Source organism: Daucus carota, chromosome 3 (assembly GCF_001625215.2).
Source record: "Daucus carota subsp. sativus chromosome 3, DH1 v3.0, whole genome shotgun sequence".
NCBI classification, from domain to species: Eukaryota; Viridiplantae; Streptophyta; class Magnoliopsida; order Apiales; family Apiaceae; genus Daucus; species Daucus carota.
Genome location: NC_030383.2, coordinates 4804936 through 4824861, shown reverse-complemented (window position 1 = coordinate 4824861; position 19926 = coordinate 4804936). Strand labels below are relative to the sequence as shown.

Sequence of the window (19926 nt, the reverse complement as noted above, 5' to 3'; positions counted from 1 at the left end):
AGCCAATGTCTTCGAAAAACACCACTCCAACCATAGCAAACCATTGTCTAATAATTATAGCTATCTCCCTATAGATGACTATATTTGTCGAACCACTACAGATCTGTAGTGAATTCTACGTCATCTCCCGCAATTTATTTTCCTCCTTCCCGCTGATTACATATAAATTATTACCATATTAAGCTGATATATGTTATTTATAACAATCTAAATATTAATAACATATTATTTTTAAATTATAACCAACCAATATGGCCAATACCATTGAAGCACAATGTCTTACAGATTCAACAAATTTTACATAATGTCTTACAAGTCCAATTTAGCCAATGATTATAGTCAACGACATTAGAAATTCTCTTACAACTTCAAAACACAGAACTCCTGATATCTTGCTTTCTGTTTCATAGATGGAAATTGAGACAAAATTGTTTTGCAGAAAAAAGAATTGTTATCTTTGACGTTCCAGGACTCGTGAAGCACTTGGGCAATTGAACAACAAGTACTTCAACGGAGAAAATAAGTGAAAATACCTACATAGCTTTTGTCCTGCATGATTCCATCTACGTAGATCATGAAGAAGATACTACCGATGGTGTTGATCCATGGAAGAAATCAGAAGAATAAAGAGAATTGTTTGAGAATAATGCAGGACAAGAATAAACTAAAAAAATGAAGAGAATTATCAAATAGTGCAGGACAAAAAACCTGCGCACACACTAGAAAAACCGTTTAACAAAAAACCATTTATTTTAACCAAATTCTATTAAAAAAAATTATCAAGATATAATGCTATAATGATGGGTAATGCAAATAAGACCAAATTAGTCCTAATCCACCTGATCATTGAAAGAAGTAATTGGTAAACCGATCTTAAAAAAATGCCTACTATCAGAGTATTCTTTTAATAAAATTAATAAATAAAAAGTAGTACGGATGATGCATAGAACAGAATTAAAATAAAATATACGTATATTTTTGGTTATACCAACATGAGGTGCTCTGAGAACCATCATGGCCTTAAATATGTAACTGGTGAACCAACGCAAACTAACACACTTCAGTTTTCAGATAAACAGCTTTCTCAATGGCTGCAGCATGCCACGAGCATAGAAAATCAGCAAGTAGTCATCGGAGTTCATTGTCGGGTAGCTTTCGAGAAATGTGGCAACCTCAGCCCTATGTTTTTAGCCAGAGTAGTCGTCGGATGGACGATGAAGAAGAGCTGAGGTGGGCTGCTATTGAGAGGCTACCTACACTTGAAAGGCTAACAAAAGGGGTGATGAAACAAGTTCTTGACGATGGAAAAGTTGTTTCCAGAGAAATCGATGTTACTAGGATTGAATATAGCACTCGAAAACAGTTGATGAATAGTATGCTTAAAGTTGTTGAAGTGGATAATGAGAAGTTTCTTATGAGATTAAGGCAAAGGATGGACAGGTGATTCATCGTTATACTGTGCTCTCACTTTCTTATATTAATAGTCTTTTTTGTTAGGAAAAAGTTTCTCATATTGTTGTTATGTCCACAAATTTTTTAGTGTAGTATTACTCCATTCGTCCAATAATAGGGTACGGTTCTATAACCTATTTTTAGAAAAAAAAAATTATGAATAAAAATTTAAATATATAATTATATCTATAGTAGCATTAAAATTAGGACCGTCAATGGATTGGATCTGGATCGGATCAGACATGATTCATATCCTGATCCGCTTAATTTTATCGGATTTCAACCGGATTTTTTGGGATATGATCCATATCCTAATACGTAGGATGACGGATTTTTGGATCGGAATTCCGCTCCGTTTATATTTAGAAAGAAAATATAAAAAGTTATGTTGTTTATTTTTAAAACTTTTGGATCACATGAAAATTCTGCAAGTAGAACCAATCAGAGCTGCTGACAAACAAATTATGCAAAAAGTAAAAAATATAATACTCATCAGTTACAGTTTTCTTATCATCAATTACATATGCTGATAAACAATACTACTCGAAAAATTAACAATTGATGGAAGATTAGTATGTTTATGAACAAACAGGCAATCTTAGCAATACTAGTGTTCTGCAGGCTTAGACAATTTTAATTCCTACGTAATATTTAGTTTCACGAATGCAAGAATAAGAGTTTTATCATCCTAAATACTTTATGCAGAATGCAAAAACTCTAATTTATTTTATTATTTTTATATATAGTATATTAGTTAAGTATTATATACATAAATATATATATATATATATATATATATAGGGGGTGTTTCAACGGGTAACTCATTTATTTGAGTAACCGGGTAACTCACGCTCAACCCTACGATCATTGATGATGAGATGGTACAGTGTACTTGCTTTTTTCTACGGGCACGTGTGATAACCGCAACATGGGCCTAGGGCTGGACACGAACGTGTGTATAAACTGTATTTTACTATCATATTAGTATTTAATTTAGCTATTGTTTCCTTATGAGATAATTTTAAAACTTTATGTTTATACGTTATTTTATTTTTACTCAAAGCAATATAATTTCATGTATAATTATATTTTTAAAATCATTTTCGTATAGTAAATTTATTATATTATATTTTGTATTTTGTGTAATATTAGTCGTGTTCAGTGTTTTTTATTATATTAGGTAAAATTCTTATTTATACTTATAATTAAATTCTTATGTTTTTTAATTAAAATAAAATTTTATTACTATAATTTTATTAAAAGATGGGGTTCTTTAATTGTTCAGGTTCTTTATTTTTATAACTATGTTTTATATAATTTTATATATTTTGAAGATTAAAAAAATAGCTATAATTTTTCTAAAATAATATGTTTAGTAATTACACATGTTCTGTATTTTTATAACTATGTTCAGTATTAATTTAAGTATGTTATGTAATATAAATAAAATCTATATACATGTAATGTACTGTAATTTTATATTAAGATTATGTCCTGTAATTCTGTATGTTCTGTATACTTACAATTAAGTGCTGTAATCATGTAGGTTCTGTATTTTTATAAATATATTCTATACTTCTAACTATGTTCTGTAATTAACGTAGCTATGCAGTATAATTTTTTTCATTTATAATTATACTAGTCGTGTTTAAAATTTTTATTATATTATGTAAAATGATTTTTTATATTTATAATTAATTTTTTATGTTTTTTATTTAAAATAAACATATAAATTTGTTATAATTTTATTAAAAGGTTAGGTTCTTTAATTGCGCATGTTCTGTAACTTTATAACAAAGTTTTATATTATTTAATATTTTTATAAATAAACAAACATATATATTTCTGCTATAATTTTATTAAAAGATTATGTTCGGTAATTACACATGTTCTGTACTTTTATAATTATATTCAATATTAGTTTAAGTATGTTCTGTAATTGTTTCAAAAAAAAGTACGTTCTGTAAATAAAATAAAAAATGTATATGTACTGTAATCTATTATAAAACCATATTCTGTATGTTCTGTATTTTATAATCAAGTTCCATATAAATTTATTACTATTTTTAAATTGTAAAAGTATATATACAATGTATTTTATTAAATTTAATAGTCTATAATTTGGTATGTTTTATATTTTAATAATTATATTCTATAATTTTAAATATGTTATGTTATTAACATAAAATATGTAATGTAACTTTATAAAAAGATTATGTTATGTAATTATGCATGTTAAATTTTATATATATGTATTCTACATAATTTCATATAAGTTCTCTAATTAAAATAATAAAAAGATATATGTATTATAATTTTATTAAAAATTATGTTTTCTCTAATTTTTGTTGGTTCAATACAGAACATATTTTGAAAAAATATTTCCAACATACATAACATATTTGTAGAATACATAACATTACAAAATACATAACATATTTACAAAATAAATTATTTAAAAGAATACATAACATAGTTATACAATATAAACATAAAAAATAGATCACGGTAAAATATGAAAAGCAGTGATAAATGTTATGTGTGCACGTGTGGAAAAGCATAACTGCCCTATTCATATAATCCAGTACTGTACGCAACACATAACTCATGTGGGTATGATAATCTAATGGTTGAGATCAGAAGTTACCTAGTTACTATTTGAGTTGGTTACCCGCTGAGAAGGCCCCTATATATATATATATATATATATATATATATATATATATATATATATATATAATTCGGATCGGATTATTTCCGGATCGGATCTTATTACATCCATATCCTATATATATATCGGATCGGAGTTTTTTCGGATCAGAGTTTTTCCGGACCGGATTTTATTTTAGGTGATCCATATCCGCTCCGTTAGCTCCTGGATCGGACCGGATATATGTTCCATTGACAACCCTAATTAAAACGTGCCAAATAGTGAACGTATAGAATCCAGAGGGATGAAGAGAGTATTTATTAAGAACAAATTTTATACATATTTCAATATTAACATTTATTAGTCCGCAAAATTTTCATGATTTATCGTGCAAATTATGTTGACTTTAACAAAATGAATGAAAACTTAGTTGTATTTTCGTATAACTAATGCATGAGAATGATAATAACATCGATTTTTCTAGTGTGTGCCCATGGGCACATACTAAGCACTAAAATCCATGAATTTAAAGGGTTTTGATTGGCTTACCATCTCTAATAATGGTGGACCCCCTGCATTTACAACAACCACACCAATCAAAACTCTCCAAATTTATGAATTTTAGTGCTTAGCATGTGCCATGAGCACACACTAGACAGACCCTAATAACATATCACATTTAATATTTTTTAATGTGTAATTTGTGCAAAGTAGACCATTAAAATGAGGAGAAGAGAGTATAGTATTTTCTATTAATATTTTTCTAGCAACATTGAGTATTTAAATAGCCAAGAAATACTAACAGAGCACACCTTTTGCATGTGTACACACAGGGTTGGAATGGAGATACCGAAAATTGAAGTGCAGTTTGATAATCTATCGGTGGAGGGAGAGGTGCATATTGGCAGCAGAGCCCTTCCTACTTTGCTTAACGCTACTTTGAATTCAATGGAGGTGAAATACATTCAATTTTCATTTGATGTTTGAAAATGTATGTTTTTAACTTAGTTGGAAAATGTGTATATTTTGGTTATAAGCGAGGAACTGATTTAAAGTCAAAAATAAATAAAATAAGTTTGAATTAGTTTTTTGATTGATTTAATTTTTAATAACTCGTAAATTATTAATAAATTTAAATTAATCAAACATATATTTTAAACTTTGACTTATTATGTTAAATAAAATTATTTCATAAATCACAAATTTATACTCAACCAATTCGCTCATTATAGAACGTCAATCACCGAGGGAGTATGATTTAGAAAAGTATGTTTGCTAGACTTTGGTACTCCCTCCGTCCCGGTCAATAGTATACATTGGGGGACGGGGGCGCGACACGGACTTTAATGCTTCAATATAGTATAGTTCTATAAATTATTTTTAAAATTTTCTTTTTCTGTATAAAAGTATAACATTTATACTTTTATACAAAAAAAGAAAATTTTAAAAATAAGTTGTAGAACTATGTTTTATAAGTGCCTTAAAAAGCGTGTTGAGCAGTGAAAAAGAAACGTATACAATTGACTGGGACAGAGGGAGTAGCATACAAGCTTAAAATGAAAATTAAGGTCCCCCCAACTTATTAACTTATTTGAAGAGATAAGGAGTTTGTGAAAAAAAATAGTTAAACTGCAATCTGGAACTTTACGGGACCTTTAGCTAAATATAATAAATATAAATTATAAATAAATAATATAAAAATAATGAAATATTTTTTAATTTAGCCAATGTCATGATGTTTTCTATATTTGTCAAATCTCTGTCCATCACCCGTAAAAAAAATAATCACAGTCATATGTTAATGATATTTTATTTCTAGCCACCTAAAATAATAACAACATAGTATATCTCGATTTCTTAGATTAGGTAGGACTAGACACACATTTTAATATTCTTAAAAAATATGATTTCATATATTATTTTAAACTATTTGCACATGCTATTTACCAACAGATCTCCTAAAAAAATAAAAACCTTTGAAATTGTTATAAATATGTTATTATATTATAATATACTAGGCTACTAGAAAGAGAGTAGGAGAATGATTTTGTATTACTTGTGAGATCTTTACAAGATCAAGTTGAGCACCTATTTATAGGTGTACTACAGGGAGGTTACAAGGAAATGGAAGATCAAAGTTCCATAGTTACAAGAATGTGAAAGACCAAAAGTTTGGAGGATGAAAAGCCAAAAGTCTATCCTTGAAAGGTCAAGGACATCCACACATATATATTATTTATAACACTCCCCCTTGGATGTCCGTCAAAATGTCTTGTTTTTGCCTTCCTGGAAAAACCCTTTGGGAAAAAAACCAAGTAAGGAACAAAAGCATTTATTTCATAATGTGCACGTAATGCTGCCTCGTTAAAAACCTTTCCAGGAAAACCCAGTGGGAAAAACCATGGATAAGGAAAAAAGAGTGCAGCGTGCATTTGCTCCCCCTCATGATAATATCAAATAATATCTTTGAGTTGATGAGCTACTTTGTTCCAAAAATTTTCAAATATAGATGTTAAAAGTGCCTTCATTGAGTTGCGTAGCAATCATCATAAGTAGTCACTGGAGCTTTCGTATATACGGTTGGTGGAGTTCCCATCTTTGCAAAATATCATAATCTTGTCATGCTGCATTGTTTTTCCAACTTTAGCCATCTTGGATTGCTGGTCAAAATATTGTGATAAGAAGTTCCTGCAACAACTCATTTCATAGCAAAAATCTCCAATATAATTTATTCAATTTTTGATCCACCGATATCATAATTGAAATGAGGACTTTGCTCCTGCAAAACTAACTTAAAACCCTTATGAGATAGATTAGTGGAGATTGAATAAAATTTCAGGATTCATACGCCTTTAGAGCGAGCGATTGTTTAGCAATGAACACTAATCAAAAGCGGAAAACCTCCTTTTAATAAATCTATAATTATGTCAAAACGTGTATGATAAAACATGTTGTAGTTTACTTAGATACGGTACTTCAGGACCGAGAATTTTTTTCAAGTGTTCACAAAAGTTGGTGTACTATCGTGTATTTATAATCCTTCTGGGATTCACGTATGACAATATATCATTCATCCAAGAGCAATTCATCTTTCAATATATACACCAAGAAACACTTTATCACATAATATAACATATAGTATTTTAATCAGGTGCAACTCAATTCAATGTTAACTAGAAACACATTCTAGTTCCCATCTGCTCTGGCCAGAGACTTTATGAGTTGTCACCTATAATTTGATATACAATTATAACATGTATTTTGTGTTGGACTGCTGGTCCGAATCCCTTTTTCATTTGAGAGGGTATAGTTCTCGAGATTTTGTTATACTGCTTCTGGAAGTTAAGATCTTTCTAGGATGATTATTGTCAAGTGGGTCGTATAAAACTTAATCTGAACCTTCACATATTGCGAGACTATTTCGCAATCAAATAATCATTTCCACCACAAATACTATAACTCTTCATGACCAATACAAGGTCATCATACAATTATCTGAATTTCACATTCATAATTTTTTTATTTTTTATTTTGAAACTTCATTTCGTTTTCACACAAAAATCATTCATATCCCACTGACTTGACACCTTTAGGTGTGTTAACTGCAGTTTCAAATATTTCTCTATTTTTAAGAGATATGATTCGTAGGGTGCACAACTTTCACAACTTCAGGTGCGAGAGGACTACTGGTCCAAATAATTTTCTTTATAATTGCCTCCATTATATCCTTTATTCTTTGGCCAATTTTATCAATATATTCTAACAGATTCTATTTCATGATCCTCATTATTATCAATAACCTCAAGTTCTATAAATATCATCGACGTCGATTCGATTTATGGTTCCATTTTATTCTGGACAAGACATAATATATCGAGATCTCAATATTTTTCATTACTTTTATCATCCCAAGTTTGTCATGTCTATAATCTCTTCCGGAGATCCTTCAATGTCATATCTATAATCTCTTCCGGAGATCATTCAAAAATTATTGATTTCTCAATCTAGCCTTCATCAATTATTGCTCCTTTCACCTTTTTTTGTATAATATGGAACCAAATTGCCTATCACGCTTCAGGCGTTCTTTAGACATAGTAGTGTCTTGAGGTTTTCCTTTTGCAACATTAATATCATAGGAGCATATGTAGCCGTTTTTTGTGCCATAGTCACTATTTTTGGTCATCAAAATGAATTATCCTATGAACTTCTGGTTCATATTCTTTGTTTTGAGGATCAAGATGAGGCAATGATAATTCATTCTTATATTTCTACTTTCAACGGCTATTTATTTTCTCCCCCTGATTTTGAGAAAACAAACTCATTAAATTGAGTCATAACAAATACATATTGATGATTCCAAATGAACTCATATCCAATTGAGGAATCCATCTTACTAACGTGGTGGAAAATCTGTGATGACCAAATAATTTATTTACGATGGGGAGATATTAAGAAAAATTGTTTATATGATGCGAATCGATAAATATGTGATACAAAATACTCAAATATTATTATGGACGAGTTAATACTCATTTAAGCATATATTCCAAATAACGAATCTTGCATATTTCAGGATGCAAGTTGGTAATAACTTCGTATACAATCATATTTTTAACAAAATCTCTCACTATTCAATAAAGGGAGATTTATAACTCATGTCATATCTTCATCTATTCATTCTCAAAGATAAAAATCACAACTATATCTTTTCTGGTGATGAATATTGCCTTATAAGCAAATAGCATATGTACCACTGAGAAGAAGAATCTACAGGTTCTTCAACAAAAGTCCATATAAAATATTAATTACGATTCGCACCTTTATTAAATTGAGATGGCTTAGCCAGTCAAGCCAAACTGTAAACTTATAAGTAAACATCTGGTTTACTTCAAATTTCAATTATGCTTATTATAAACTTAGTGGAGAATCTTTCTCCAAGTTACTTTTAGTGCACTGAATGAAATTCAATATTTGAAGGCCCTTGATATCTCAATGCGATAAATTATATAAATTTCAGTCTTCAATCTTCTTGGGAGAGTATAATTGCATCAATACTATACATGCTCGATCTTCTAGAGTAAAATGTACTCGAGAGAGTAGATAAAAATATATATGCTCTTCGAGAGCCTTATTCATGCTCTTCAGGAGCCTTATACATGCTCTTCAGGAGCCTTATACTTTCTCTTCCCAAGTCCTATATTTTTTATAAAAAACTATAATGAGGCATCCTCTATATCCTCCCCTTTGGATGACTCATTTTAGATATGAAGTATTGATACTAGTCATCTTTATATCAATCGTAAGAAATATTTCTTATACACATAATAAGAATATGACGTAAAGTATTTGTAATGTCATGACCATTGACACTAATACTGTCACATTATGGTACGATATCATTTGTTGCAATTCATGATTCTTTCATCAATAATTCAAATTTAGTAAACCACATTTAGTCACGATATCAACTCATGAATTTAACAACCCAAATATTTCATCAATTTCATAATACTGTATTTGCGGGACACAATATAATATTTATTTATTCAATTAAAATCTATTATATCCAAATATTATATTATTCTTTATATAAAACCATCTCTCGGGAATATTATATCATTAAAGATAAACTCATAATTTGAATATTATACTACTATATCATCTCCTCGAATGTAATCAAGTGTTTAAACACATAACATTTATTCTATAGATATCGCTCAATATCAAATCTATGAAAAATATGATCAATATCCATTAGATATTTCACAAAAATTAAAACACAACGTCAATGTGTGATAATAAAAGGTTTTATTATATAACTTCTGGTTATTATTAGGTGCAACTTCTGGTTGCAATCATCTATTATCATTCAATTAAAAACAATATCACCCGGTAATTGTCGATTATATCAACATCATTTAACTTAAGTCGTAAAAAAACACTTTTACCAGCACTAATTTTAAATCAACTATAAATTTAAGGCAAGTAGTGATATTAACATTTCATCAATTATCAAGAATTTTACATTGAGATCACATAATATCACTTATTTGAAGCATGCATATGTAATATACTATAATATGTGAGCAAGACATAGTGTGTGCCCATAAGCCATCAAACCATAATATATAAAATTTTGACTATCTCAAAATTTGGGGTATCCTCGAAGTAGAAAGATTAAATATGGACAAGTAAGGATCTGTGGAGCATATATTAATCTGAGATACTTAGACAAATACTAGAGGTGAGGTCATACATAATATACATAGATAAGAATGATATGGGACTCATAGAAATTTTAGCTAAGTCATTAATTAAGCTTACTACCAATTTAAACTCATATGAAATAGATAAATGACTTGAGAAAAGAATCATTTTTTTTAGAATAGAGTGGAGCACATATGACTTATGACCTTTTAAAAAGATTAGAGCAACTTACTATCCATTAATCATGTACAATTTTTGGATTAGAGAGTCACTAATAAATTATGATTTTTTTTTTTTTTGTTTTTTTAGGAGAATATCAAAGCTAGCATCACCCAAACATATAAATTTAGCATAGTACCATAAAATGAAAAGAATGGTGAAGAGAGGCTTACCTTAAAATCTTATGATTTGATGATCAATTCATTTGAGTTCAAGATTCCTTACTTCAAGAATGTCGTCTTTGAAAGACCACTAATTCGGAAGAACAACAAACTTCTCGTAGCAAGAACAATCTTCGTCGATCCTCTTGAATATCAAGTACAAGAATTTGTGAACAAAGTAGGAGAATAATCTTACAAACAAAATAGAAGAAGGAGCCGTACAACATATAACAAAATGAAAAAGCAGATCGTGCTGATAACGTGTTATAAATATGTTATTATATTATAATATACTAGGCTACTAGAAAGAGAGTAGGAGAATGATTTTGTATTACTTGTGAGATCTTTACAAGATCAAGTTGAGCACCTATTTATAGGTGTACTACAGGGAGGTTACAAGGAAATGGAAGATCAAAGTTCCATAGTTACAAGAATGTGAAAGACCAAAAGTTTGGAGGATGAAAAGCCAAAAGTCTATCCTTGAAAGGTCAAGGACATCCACACATATATATTATTTATAACAGAAATATAAATGATGAATACGAAGGCATTCTCGGTTCTTAACTTTTGATTGGCTTACACCGGTGAACCCCGTGTATTTACAATAATCACACTATCAAAAACTTCCAAATTTATAAATTTTAAAACTTAGCCTGTGACTCGGAACACACTGGACAAACTTTTTTTTTATAAGCATTTTATATTTAACTGGGTGGCGAAGGATATCTGCTGAGGTAGTAAGAAGTTTGAGTTGTGCAACAATTTTGTTTTCACTGCTACCAAGTTGATATTGTTCTCTTTATGTACTTATAATCATTACTGACTTATTATGTTCCTCCAATCCACACCAGAGCGTTCTTGGACTGATCGGACTTGCCGCAACTAAGAAGCAAATTATCAATATTCTTCGAGATGTTAGCGGAAACGTGAAGCCCTCGAGGTACTTTATTGTTTCTGGTGAATATTTTGACAAGCTTTAATTTGGTGATACTGATTCTTACTCGTACGATATTAATAATTGCTGAACTTATTCTTTGCCGTGGGAAGGTTTTGTTTGCGTTGTTGTGTGTATGCTTGTTCTGAGCAGTGGATTTTGCAATCCTACTTCTACTTTGAAAAAATCATGGACGAAGAAAAATTATTCCAATTGATCAACGTTACATACTCCCTCAGTCTCCCTGTTTTCTTCATATTAGGGGCGGAGGGCTGTGTACTTTATATTAGGAGCGGAGGGCTCGGATGGAGGGTTCAGTACTCAACTCCATAGTTTCATAAATTATTTTAATTTTTTTTTATTTGAATAAAAATATAATATCTAAAATTTTATAAATAATTTTTTTTAAAAATAACTTACAATTCTTAAAATGCCTAGTGAAAAAAAAGAAATGAGGACGGAGGAAGCATACCATAAAAATAGGTCTAATTACGATAATTGTGGGAGCTAAATTAATTTTTACAGTTTTTTGTACGTATAATAAAAATATTTTTGTTCTTTTTCTAAGTTTAGGGAGCTTTAGTACTTCTTGCTCCTAACAGGTCCTTCCATGGTTCTCAGGGTCTATGCATGAGGAGAGAGCCCTCTGGCTGTCTGAGACTGAGAAGCTTAAATAACCAACCTTAGAGACGAGCATAATAAACATTTACTTATGCCATGTCACATGTGTGAGAGTTGTTAAATTTAACTAGACTTGGGGATGTTGATTACCATTGCATAAGACCTTATCTTATGCATATTAAATTGTTAGTTTGTTTGCTTCTCTTATTATTTACTGATTTGATGAGTACTTTTCTTTATACAATGAGTTCTTATTTGCTGAAAAATATTTTCCCTCACTTGACACCTTGCATGTTGCACTTTTCTAGAAGGGAAAAGACAGAATAGAAACTTATTTAACTCTATTTGGTTGCCATGTATACTGTAAGTGCACTGTTCTGTTAGTTTCTGAGTTTTTTCCTTCTAATAATGTCTGGTAAATCTCAGGATGACCTTGGTTTTAGGCCCACCTGGAGCTGGTAAAACTACACTTTTGCTGGCACTTGCAGGGAAGCTCGACTCTAAGCTATGTGTATCAGGAAAAGTTACCTACTGCGGCCATGAACTAAACGAATTTGTGCCTGAGAGGACATGTGCATATATTGGACAGACTGATCTTCATCATGGAGAGATGACGGTAAGAGAGACACTGGATTTTTCTGGACGATGTTTGGGTGTTGGAACAAGATATGAACTCCTTTCAGAACTCTCGAGGCGAGAAAAACAGGCAAATATTAAACCTGAACCTGAAATAGATACATTTATGAAGGCCACAGCAGTTGCCGGGCAAAAAACCAGTTTAGTTACAGATTATGTTTTGAAGGTCTGTTGCCTTTCTAGTTTCTTCTATTGTTACAATATTATTTTAATTCTGAAATTAGTTGATGAAAGCGTAATAATTATTCTATCTTTTTGCTTGAATTTAGATCCTTGGTTTAGATATTTGTGCGGATATTATGGTTGGTGATGACATGAGGAGGGGAATTTCCGGCGGCCAAAAAAAACGTGCAACTACTGGTATGTCTATTAAGGTGATTATAAGCTAAGTATTTGAGCAAAATTTAAGTATTGTTATTGAGTACTTTAAATATTTCAGAGCAGGGTTACTTTATGTCCCATGTCAATTTATCTGCTTGATGGTGATCTTAAGTTGCAAAATATGTAGCCCAATATTTCCAAACAAATCATTTTTGCATTCTTCGTTCTTTTAACCATTGTTACAGAAGTTTGAACATTCTGTTATGTATGCACTAATTTATTTAATTATATGAATATTGCAGGAGAAATGTTAGTTGGGCCAGCAAAAGCTTTTTATATGGATGAAATATCCTCAGGATTAGATAGTTCTACCACATATCAGATTGTCAAATTCTTAAGGCAGATGGTTCACATAATGGATGTTACCATGGTTATTTCTCTTCTACAGCCTGCCCCAGAGACCTACAATCTTTTTGATGACGTCATATTGCTCTCAGAAGGTCGAATTGTTTATCAAGGTCCGCGTGAAAATGTTCTTGAATTCTTTGAATTCATGGGCTTTAGGTGCCCGGAGAGGAAAGGAGTAGCAGATTTTCTCCAAGAAGTGACTTCTAGAAAAGATCAAGAACAATATTGGTTCAGAAAGGATCAACCTTTCAGATATATAACAAGCTCTGAGTTTGCGGAGGCATTCTATAAATTTCACATAGGTGAACAACTTGCATCAGATCTTAGTGTGCCTTATATTAAGTCCAAGAACCACCAGTCTGCATTGGCTACCAAAAAGTACGGGATCTCCAATATGGAACTGTTTAAGGCTTGCTTCGCAAGGGAGTGGTTGTTGATGAAGCGTAATTCTTTTATACACATATTCAAAATCACACAGATCACAGTGATGGCTTTAATAGCCATGACCGTGTTTTTCAGGACAGAGATGCCATCAGGAACTTTGGCAGATGGTGGAAAATATTTTGGTGCACTTTTTTTTAGTCTTGTGATTGTGATGTTTAATGGGATGGTAGAGCTTGCCATGACTGTTATGAGGCTGCCTGTCTTCTTTAAACAAAGGGATTTCTTGTTTTATCCAGCTTGGGCTTTTGCTTTACCTATTTGGATCCTCACGATCCCAATATCTCTCATGGAGTCGACGATATGGATAATTCTGACCTACTACACCATTGGATTTGCTCCTGGTGCCAGCAGGTATGAAAGGCTTACATGATACAAATAGTCTGTAAGTTTAATTTCTGTAAATAAGTTAATGTATTGACATGTGGTCTCTAAAATTCATGTTTAGGTTGTTCATGCAATTTTTGGCTTTCTTTGGTATACATCAGATGGCTCTCTCCCTCTTTCGGTTCATTGCTGTAGTTGGAAGAACAGAAATTGTAGCAAACACTTTGGGTTCCTTCGCCTTATTTTTGGTTTTTGTACTTGGAGGATTCGTAGTTTCCAAAAGTAAGTTGCAGGATTTTTACTCACTATTAAGCTTTTTACTTTTCTTCAGCCAGAGAATATTAATGATGTCACAATGTTTAAAACATATCGCGATGTCTTAAAATTCTTTCTGATATATATTTTAGAGAACATATGAATTTGTAACTCCATGTTTTTGCTCTTTTTATCTTTTTCATGCTTTACCATCTGAATACAGTGTATAGTATTTAAGCTTCATTAATGTGGCTGCAGATGACCTTAAACCTTGGATGAAATGGGGATATTATGCTTCTCCGATGATGTATGGTCAGAACGCTATTGTAATGAATGAGTTTCTTGACAAAAGATGGAGTGCTGTAAGTAATGCTTTGGCTGTGGAACCTTGGTTTGACCCCTTATTGTTTTCTTTTTCTTTCTTTTTTTGACAAAAACTTATTGTTTTCTTATAACAAAACCCAGTTATTTATATTTGATAAATATGTTTACCTATAATGGTAATTATTTTCCTGTAAATAGTCATTTCTTGCAAATTACATATGATGCAGCCAAATATATATCCCAAAATCAACGAGCCAACTGTAGGCAAAGCACTTCTTAAGTCCAGAGGTTTCTTTACTGAAGAATATTGGTTTTGGATCTGTATTGGAGCACTATTTGGATTTTCCCTTCTCTTCAATGTTTTATTCATTGCAGCGCTTACTTTTTTGAACCGTAAGAAAATTTACTACCTGTACTTGTTCAGTTGCACTTCTAGTCGGAATCCATAACTAACAAGCTTCTTAATTACTGAGGTTCAGCATTTTCGGGTGATTCAAAAGCTGTAGTCGAGGTTGAGCATGGAAAGAAAATGTGCTCAACAGAGAAATCTGGAGGTCTGAGGCTTTACCTTTGCATTTTAATTCGAAAATATAATAAAGGAAACTTAAGAGATCATAATCTGTTGTTATAGTCTGTAGACAACACATATTTGTTTCAGGTACCAACCTAGGCGTGATTAATACTTCACAGTGTCAAAGCTCTACAGTTAATTTCTTGACTAAGAATTCGAGAAGAGGAATGATTTTGCCGTATAAACCACTTTCAATTGCTTTCAGCCATGTCAACTACTACGTGGACATGCCTGCTGTAAGACCTTTTCCTTAAAAAGTTGCAGTAATGTCATTTTAAAATAATTCCATTTATTTTTCTTCATTTTTTTGATTGTATGTAGGCATCATTTATCATATAGTAACTTTTCACATCTCAGAATATTTCAGATAGTATTTTATCCTAATTTTAAGTGATCATTAGTAGTTAAATTTACGTGAATTCTTCCACTAGGAAATGAAGACTCAAGGGGTTAATGACGAACGCCTCCAACTGCTGCAAGAAATTAGTGGTTCTTTTAGACCAGGGGTACTGACAGCACTAGTAGGTGTTAGTGGCGCAGGAAAGACAACCTTAATGGATGTGCTAGCTGGAAGAAAAACTGGAGGATATGTTGAAGGAAGTATCTACATTTCTGGTTACCCAAAGAACCAAGAAACATTTACGCGAGTTTGTGCTTATTGTGAACAAAATGATATTCATTCACCAAATGTCACTGTTTATGAATCACTTTCATATTCTGCTTGGCTCCGTCTTTCTTCGGATGTGACAACAGAAACAAGGAAGGTATGTTATAAGAGTTGTGACATAATTTACCACAATTCTTATTGATAAGCTGTTTTCTATCCATTAAACCAAACTTCATCCCTATATATTGATACATCTTAACCCAGTCATTTCCCATGATTTGTCCTATTTGAACTAGGCATTTATTGAAGAAATAATGGACTTGGTTGAGCTTGATCCAATTAGACATGCCATTGTCGGGCTTCCAGGTGTAGGTGGTCTTTCAACAGAACAAAGGAAGAGGCTAACAATAGCTGTAGAGTTGGTTGCTAATCCATCTATAATCTTCATGGATGAACCCACATCAGGACTTGATGCCAGAGCTGCTGCCATTGTTATGCGTACTGTGAGAAATACTGTGGACACAGGGAGAACCGTAGTTTGCACAATTCACCAACCAGGCATCGATATATTTGAATCTTTTGACGAGGTCAATTGGACAAATTATTTGTGTACTTCATATTTTCTTATTTATATACTCAACATTGTAGCTGTTGCAGTTGCTTCTGATGAAAACAGGAGGGCAAGTCATTTATGCAGGGCCTCTAGGTGTCCAATCTCAGAACCTAATAGAATACATTGAGGTGAGTAATAAACTCTCCTAGCGATTATTCTGTATAAATATTTATAATAGGCAAGCGTATTATTAACTTTTAAAAATTATGTAACTGGCTCGCAACATCTGCAAACTGTCATAGGCTGTCTCTGGGGTTCCTAAAATTGAGAAAGGGTATAATCCTGCGACATGGATGTTGGAGGTAACAGCTGATTCGGTTGAGGCCCAACTGGACATTGATTTTGCTGAGATCTACACAAACTCCTCACTATATCAGTAAGTAAACATGTATTAAAAATTACCTACTTTTCTGCATTTTTTGTGTATTTCTTTTTATAAAATGGTTCTTATTTTCCCTCCATATTTTTTTTAGGACAAATCAAAAACTTATTGAAGTACTCAGCAATCCACCACCTGGCTCACAGGATCTATCTTTCCCTACCAAGTACTCCCAACCATTTATTACCCAATGCAGAGCGTGTTTCTGGAAACAGCATTGGTCTTACTGGAGGAACCCACAATATAATACTATTCGGTTATTCTTGACAGTATTCATTGGTCTTGCATTTGGTGTTATTTTCTGGGATCTGGGTACCAAAATGTAAGTTGTTCATTTGGCTACTTAGTTGCACGTCTTACTAAGCAATTTTCTGGGGTACTGGTTCTCGTTCTTCTATATACGGTTAGAAAGAATGTCAAATTTATTTAACCATCACAATCAGTTATATGGGAGAGGAAAGGATAACAAATTAGCAATTCTTGTTCTGTGTTCACTCTGTTTAAAATAAAGAAAAAGATAGGAGTAATTTGTTTCATGTTGCTAGTGTCACTATTTAGATGCCACAATTTGTTCGTTCAGGAGAATGTTTTTTTGTTGTTGTAATCAATTATACTATTGGCAGAGAAAAACTGCAAGATCTACTGAATATTATGGGCGGCATGTTTGCAGCAGTTTGTTTCCTTGGAGCCACAAATGCCTCGGCAGTGCAGGCGGTTGTTGCTATTGAACGAACAGTTTTCTATCGTGAAAAGGCAGCTGGAATGTATTCTGCATTGCCTTACGCATTTGCTCAGGTATCAAGTGTTGTTTTGAAATTGAGTGTACCTCCTTATTTGCTCTTTGAAAATTGACAGCCTAAATGCTATATGTATTATTTTGGTGCACTGTGCCCTGTTTTACATAAAAATATTAACTTGTTATGAGCAACAACATTGTTTTGCAGGTGGCTATTGAAACAATTTATGTCGCAATTCAAACAGGCACTTACACACTTATTTTATACTCGATGATTGGATTCGAATGGACAGCAACCAAATTCTTTCTGTTCTATTACTTCATATTCATGTCCTTTCTTTACTTCACCATGTATGGAATGATGGTTGTTGCCTTAACTCCAAGCCACCAAATTGCTGCAGTTGTCATGTCTTTCTTCTTATCCTTTTGGAACTTATTCTCTGGTTTCCTCATCCCTAGACCGGTACTGTGACTCAATTTTCTCCGCGCTTTCAATTGCATATTTATTTATTTACCTTGGAAACACACGAATGAATATCTCGAATGCACGTATGCAGCAAATTCCAGTATGGTGGAGATGGTACTATTGGGCATCCCCTGTGTCTTGGACAAACTACGGGCTCGTGGTGTCTCAAGTGGGTGATAAAGACTCGGCTCTCGAGGTGCCTGGAGCTACTAACGTGACAGTAAAGACTTATCTTAAAGAAAACTTGGGCTACGACTATGGCTTCCTGCCTGTAGTTGTCGTAGCACATATTGGTTGGGCTCTTCTCTTTTCTTTTGTGTTTGCTTATGGCATTAAGTTCCTCAACTACCAAAGAAGATGACCATCTTTCATGCTAGTCTGCGATCCTAAGAGATTGCAATGGCTGGTGGAACAAGTTTAATAAAAATCAAACCAGCTAGTTTTCTTTATAGTTATCGGATATTGAGAGCATCTCCGGTAGGCACCCCTCGGTGTCAAACAGTACTATCAGATATGAGAAATAAATATTTTCTTGATTTTACTTTTATCTATGTCAAATGTGGCAATGGTCGGGTCCAAGTGTTGGCACTTGACACCCTCATGCAAGGCGCCTAGACACATCACGTTTCAGATATTCTTAATGTTACGTTTTATCTATGTCAAATGTGGCAATTGTCGGGTCCAAGTGTTGGCACTTGACACCCTCATGCAAGGTGTCTAGAGTCTAGACGCAATGCAAGATGCCTAGCCGCATCGCATTTCACATAAATCATAAAACAGTTTTATTGAGACGCTTGGGGCCTTGAAAGACGAGTATTTAATTAGGATTTTTAAAGATTTTTTTTTTTCGTCTTTGTGTATTGGATTTGAATTTTAAAAAAAAAAAAATGCTAGATTTCCATTTTTTAAAAGGAAATTTGATGGCATGTGTTAATGGGTTTCACCCGTATGAGAAGTCTGTCTGTCACCTTAGTTAAGGAAAAAATTTTGTACAAAATTTGGAGATTTGTAGCTGTCAAATTTTGGATAAGTAGCATTCTGAGTTTTCCCTTTGAAATCTTACACGGTTTATATTTTATTAAATACTAGCCTTTACGGCACGGGCGGGTATAGAAATCGTAATTTATTAATTATAATTAAAATTTTAACATCATCTTATTAGTATTTTGGTATTAATGAATTAATTTTAACTAGATTATATTTACCAACTGATTACATTTTTTAGACGACTACAAATTATACCAATATCGGTTTATTATAATATAGTATATAAATAATATATAAATTATATCTAAAAGAATAATGGTCGAGTTTTTTATCTTGTATTACATCACAAGTGTTTGTAATTTGAACGGTATAAATTACTTTAATATTGTAAGAGTGAGAGAAGTCTACATGTGACCGACTTGTAGTTATAAAAGAGATGACCAAACAAAATTTTGTACGACTACAAATTAAATCTATGTTGGCTCATTATATTATAGTATATATATATATATATATATATATATATATATATAGGGAACAGGTCCACAGCCACCGGTGGATATATATATAGGGAACAGGTCCACAGCCACCGGTGGATAAAGACCGGTTTC

The 19926-nt window shown here is 32.1% G+C and overlaps 1 protein-coding gene across 1 annotated transcript; it reads left to right on the top strand.

The window, feature by feature from the left end:
- Positions 1 to 1063: 1063 nt before the first annotated feature.
- LOC108213237 (pleiotropic drug resistance protein 2-like) lies at positions 1064 to 18869 on the top strand. The gene is made up of 19 exons (XM_064089420.1): positions 1064 to 1440; positions 4936 to 5056; positions 11541 to 11629; positions 12671 to 13046; positions 13150 to 13240; positions 13504 to 14404; positions 14499 to 14659; positions 14891 to 14994; positions 15184 to 15349; positions 15436 to 15510; positions 15615 to 15763; positions 15959 to 16291; positions 16431 to 16721; positions 16792 to 16875; positions 16990 to 17123; positions 17221 to 17448; positions 17750 to 17921; positions 18071 to 18325; positions 18420 to 18869. The coding sequence occupies exons 1-19, from the start codon at positions 1088 to 1090 to the stop codon at positions 18687 to 18689; spliced, it is 4353 nt and encodes a 1450-aa protein (XP_063945490.1). The 5' UTR covers positions 1064 to 1087; the 3' UTR covers positions 18690 to 18869.
- The last annotated feature ends 1057 nt before the right edge of the window (positions 18870 to 19926 follow it).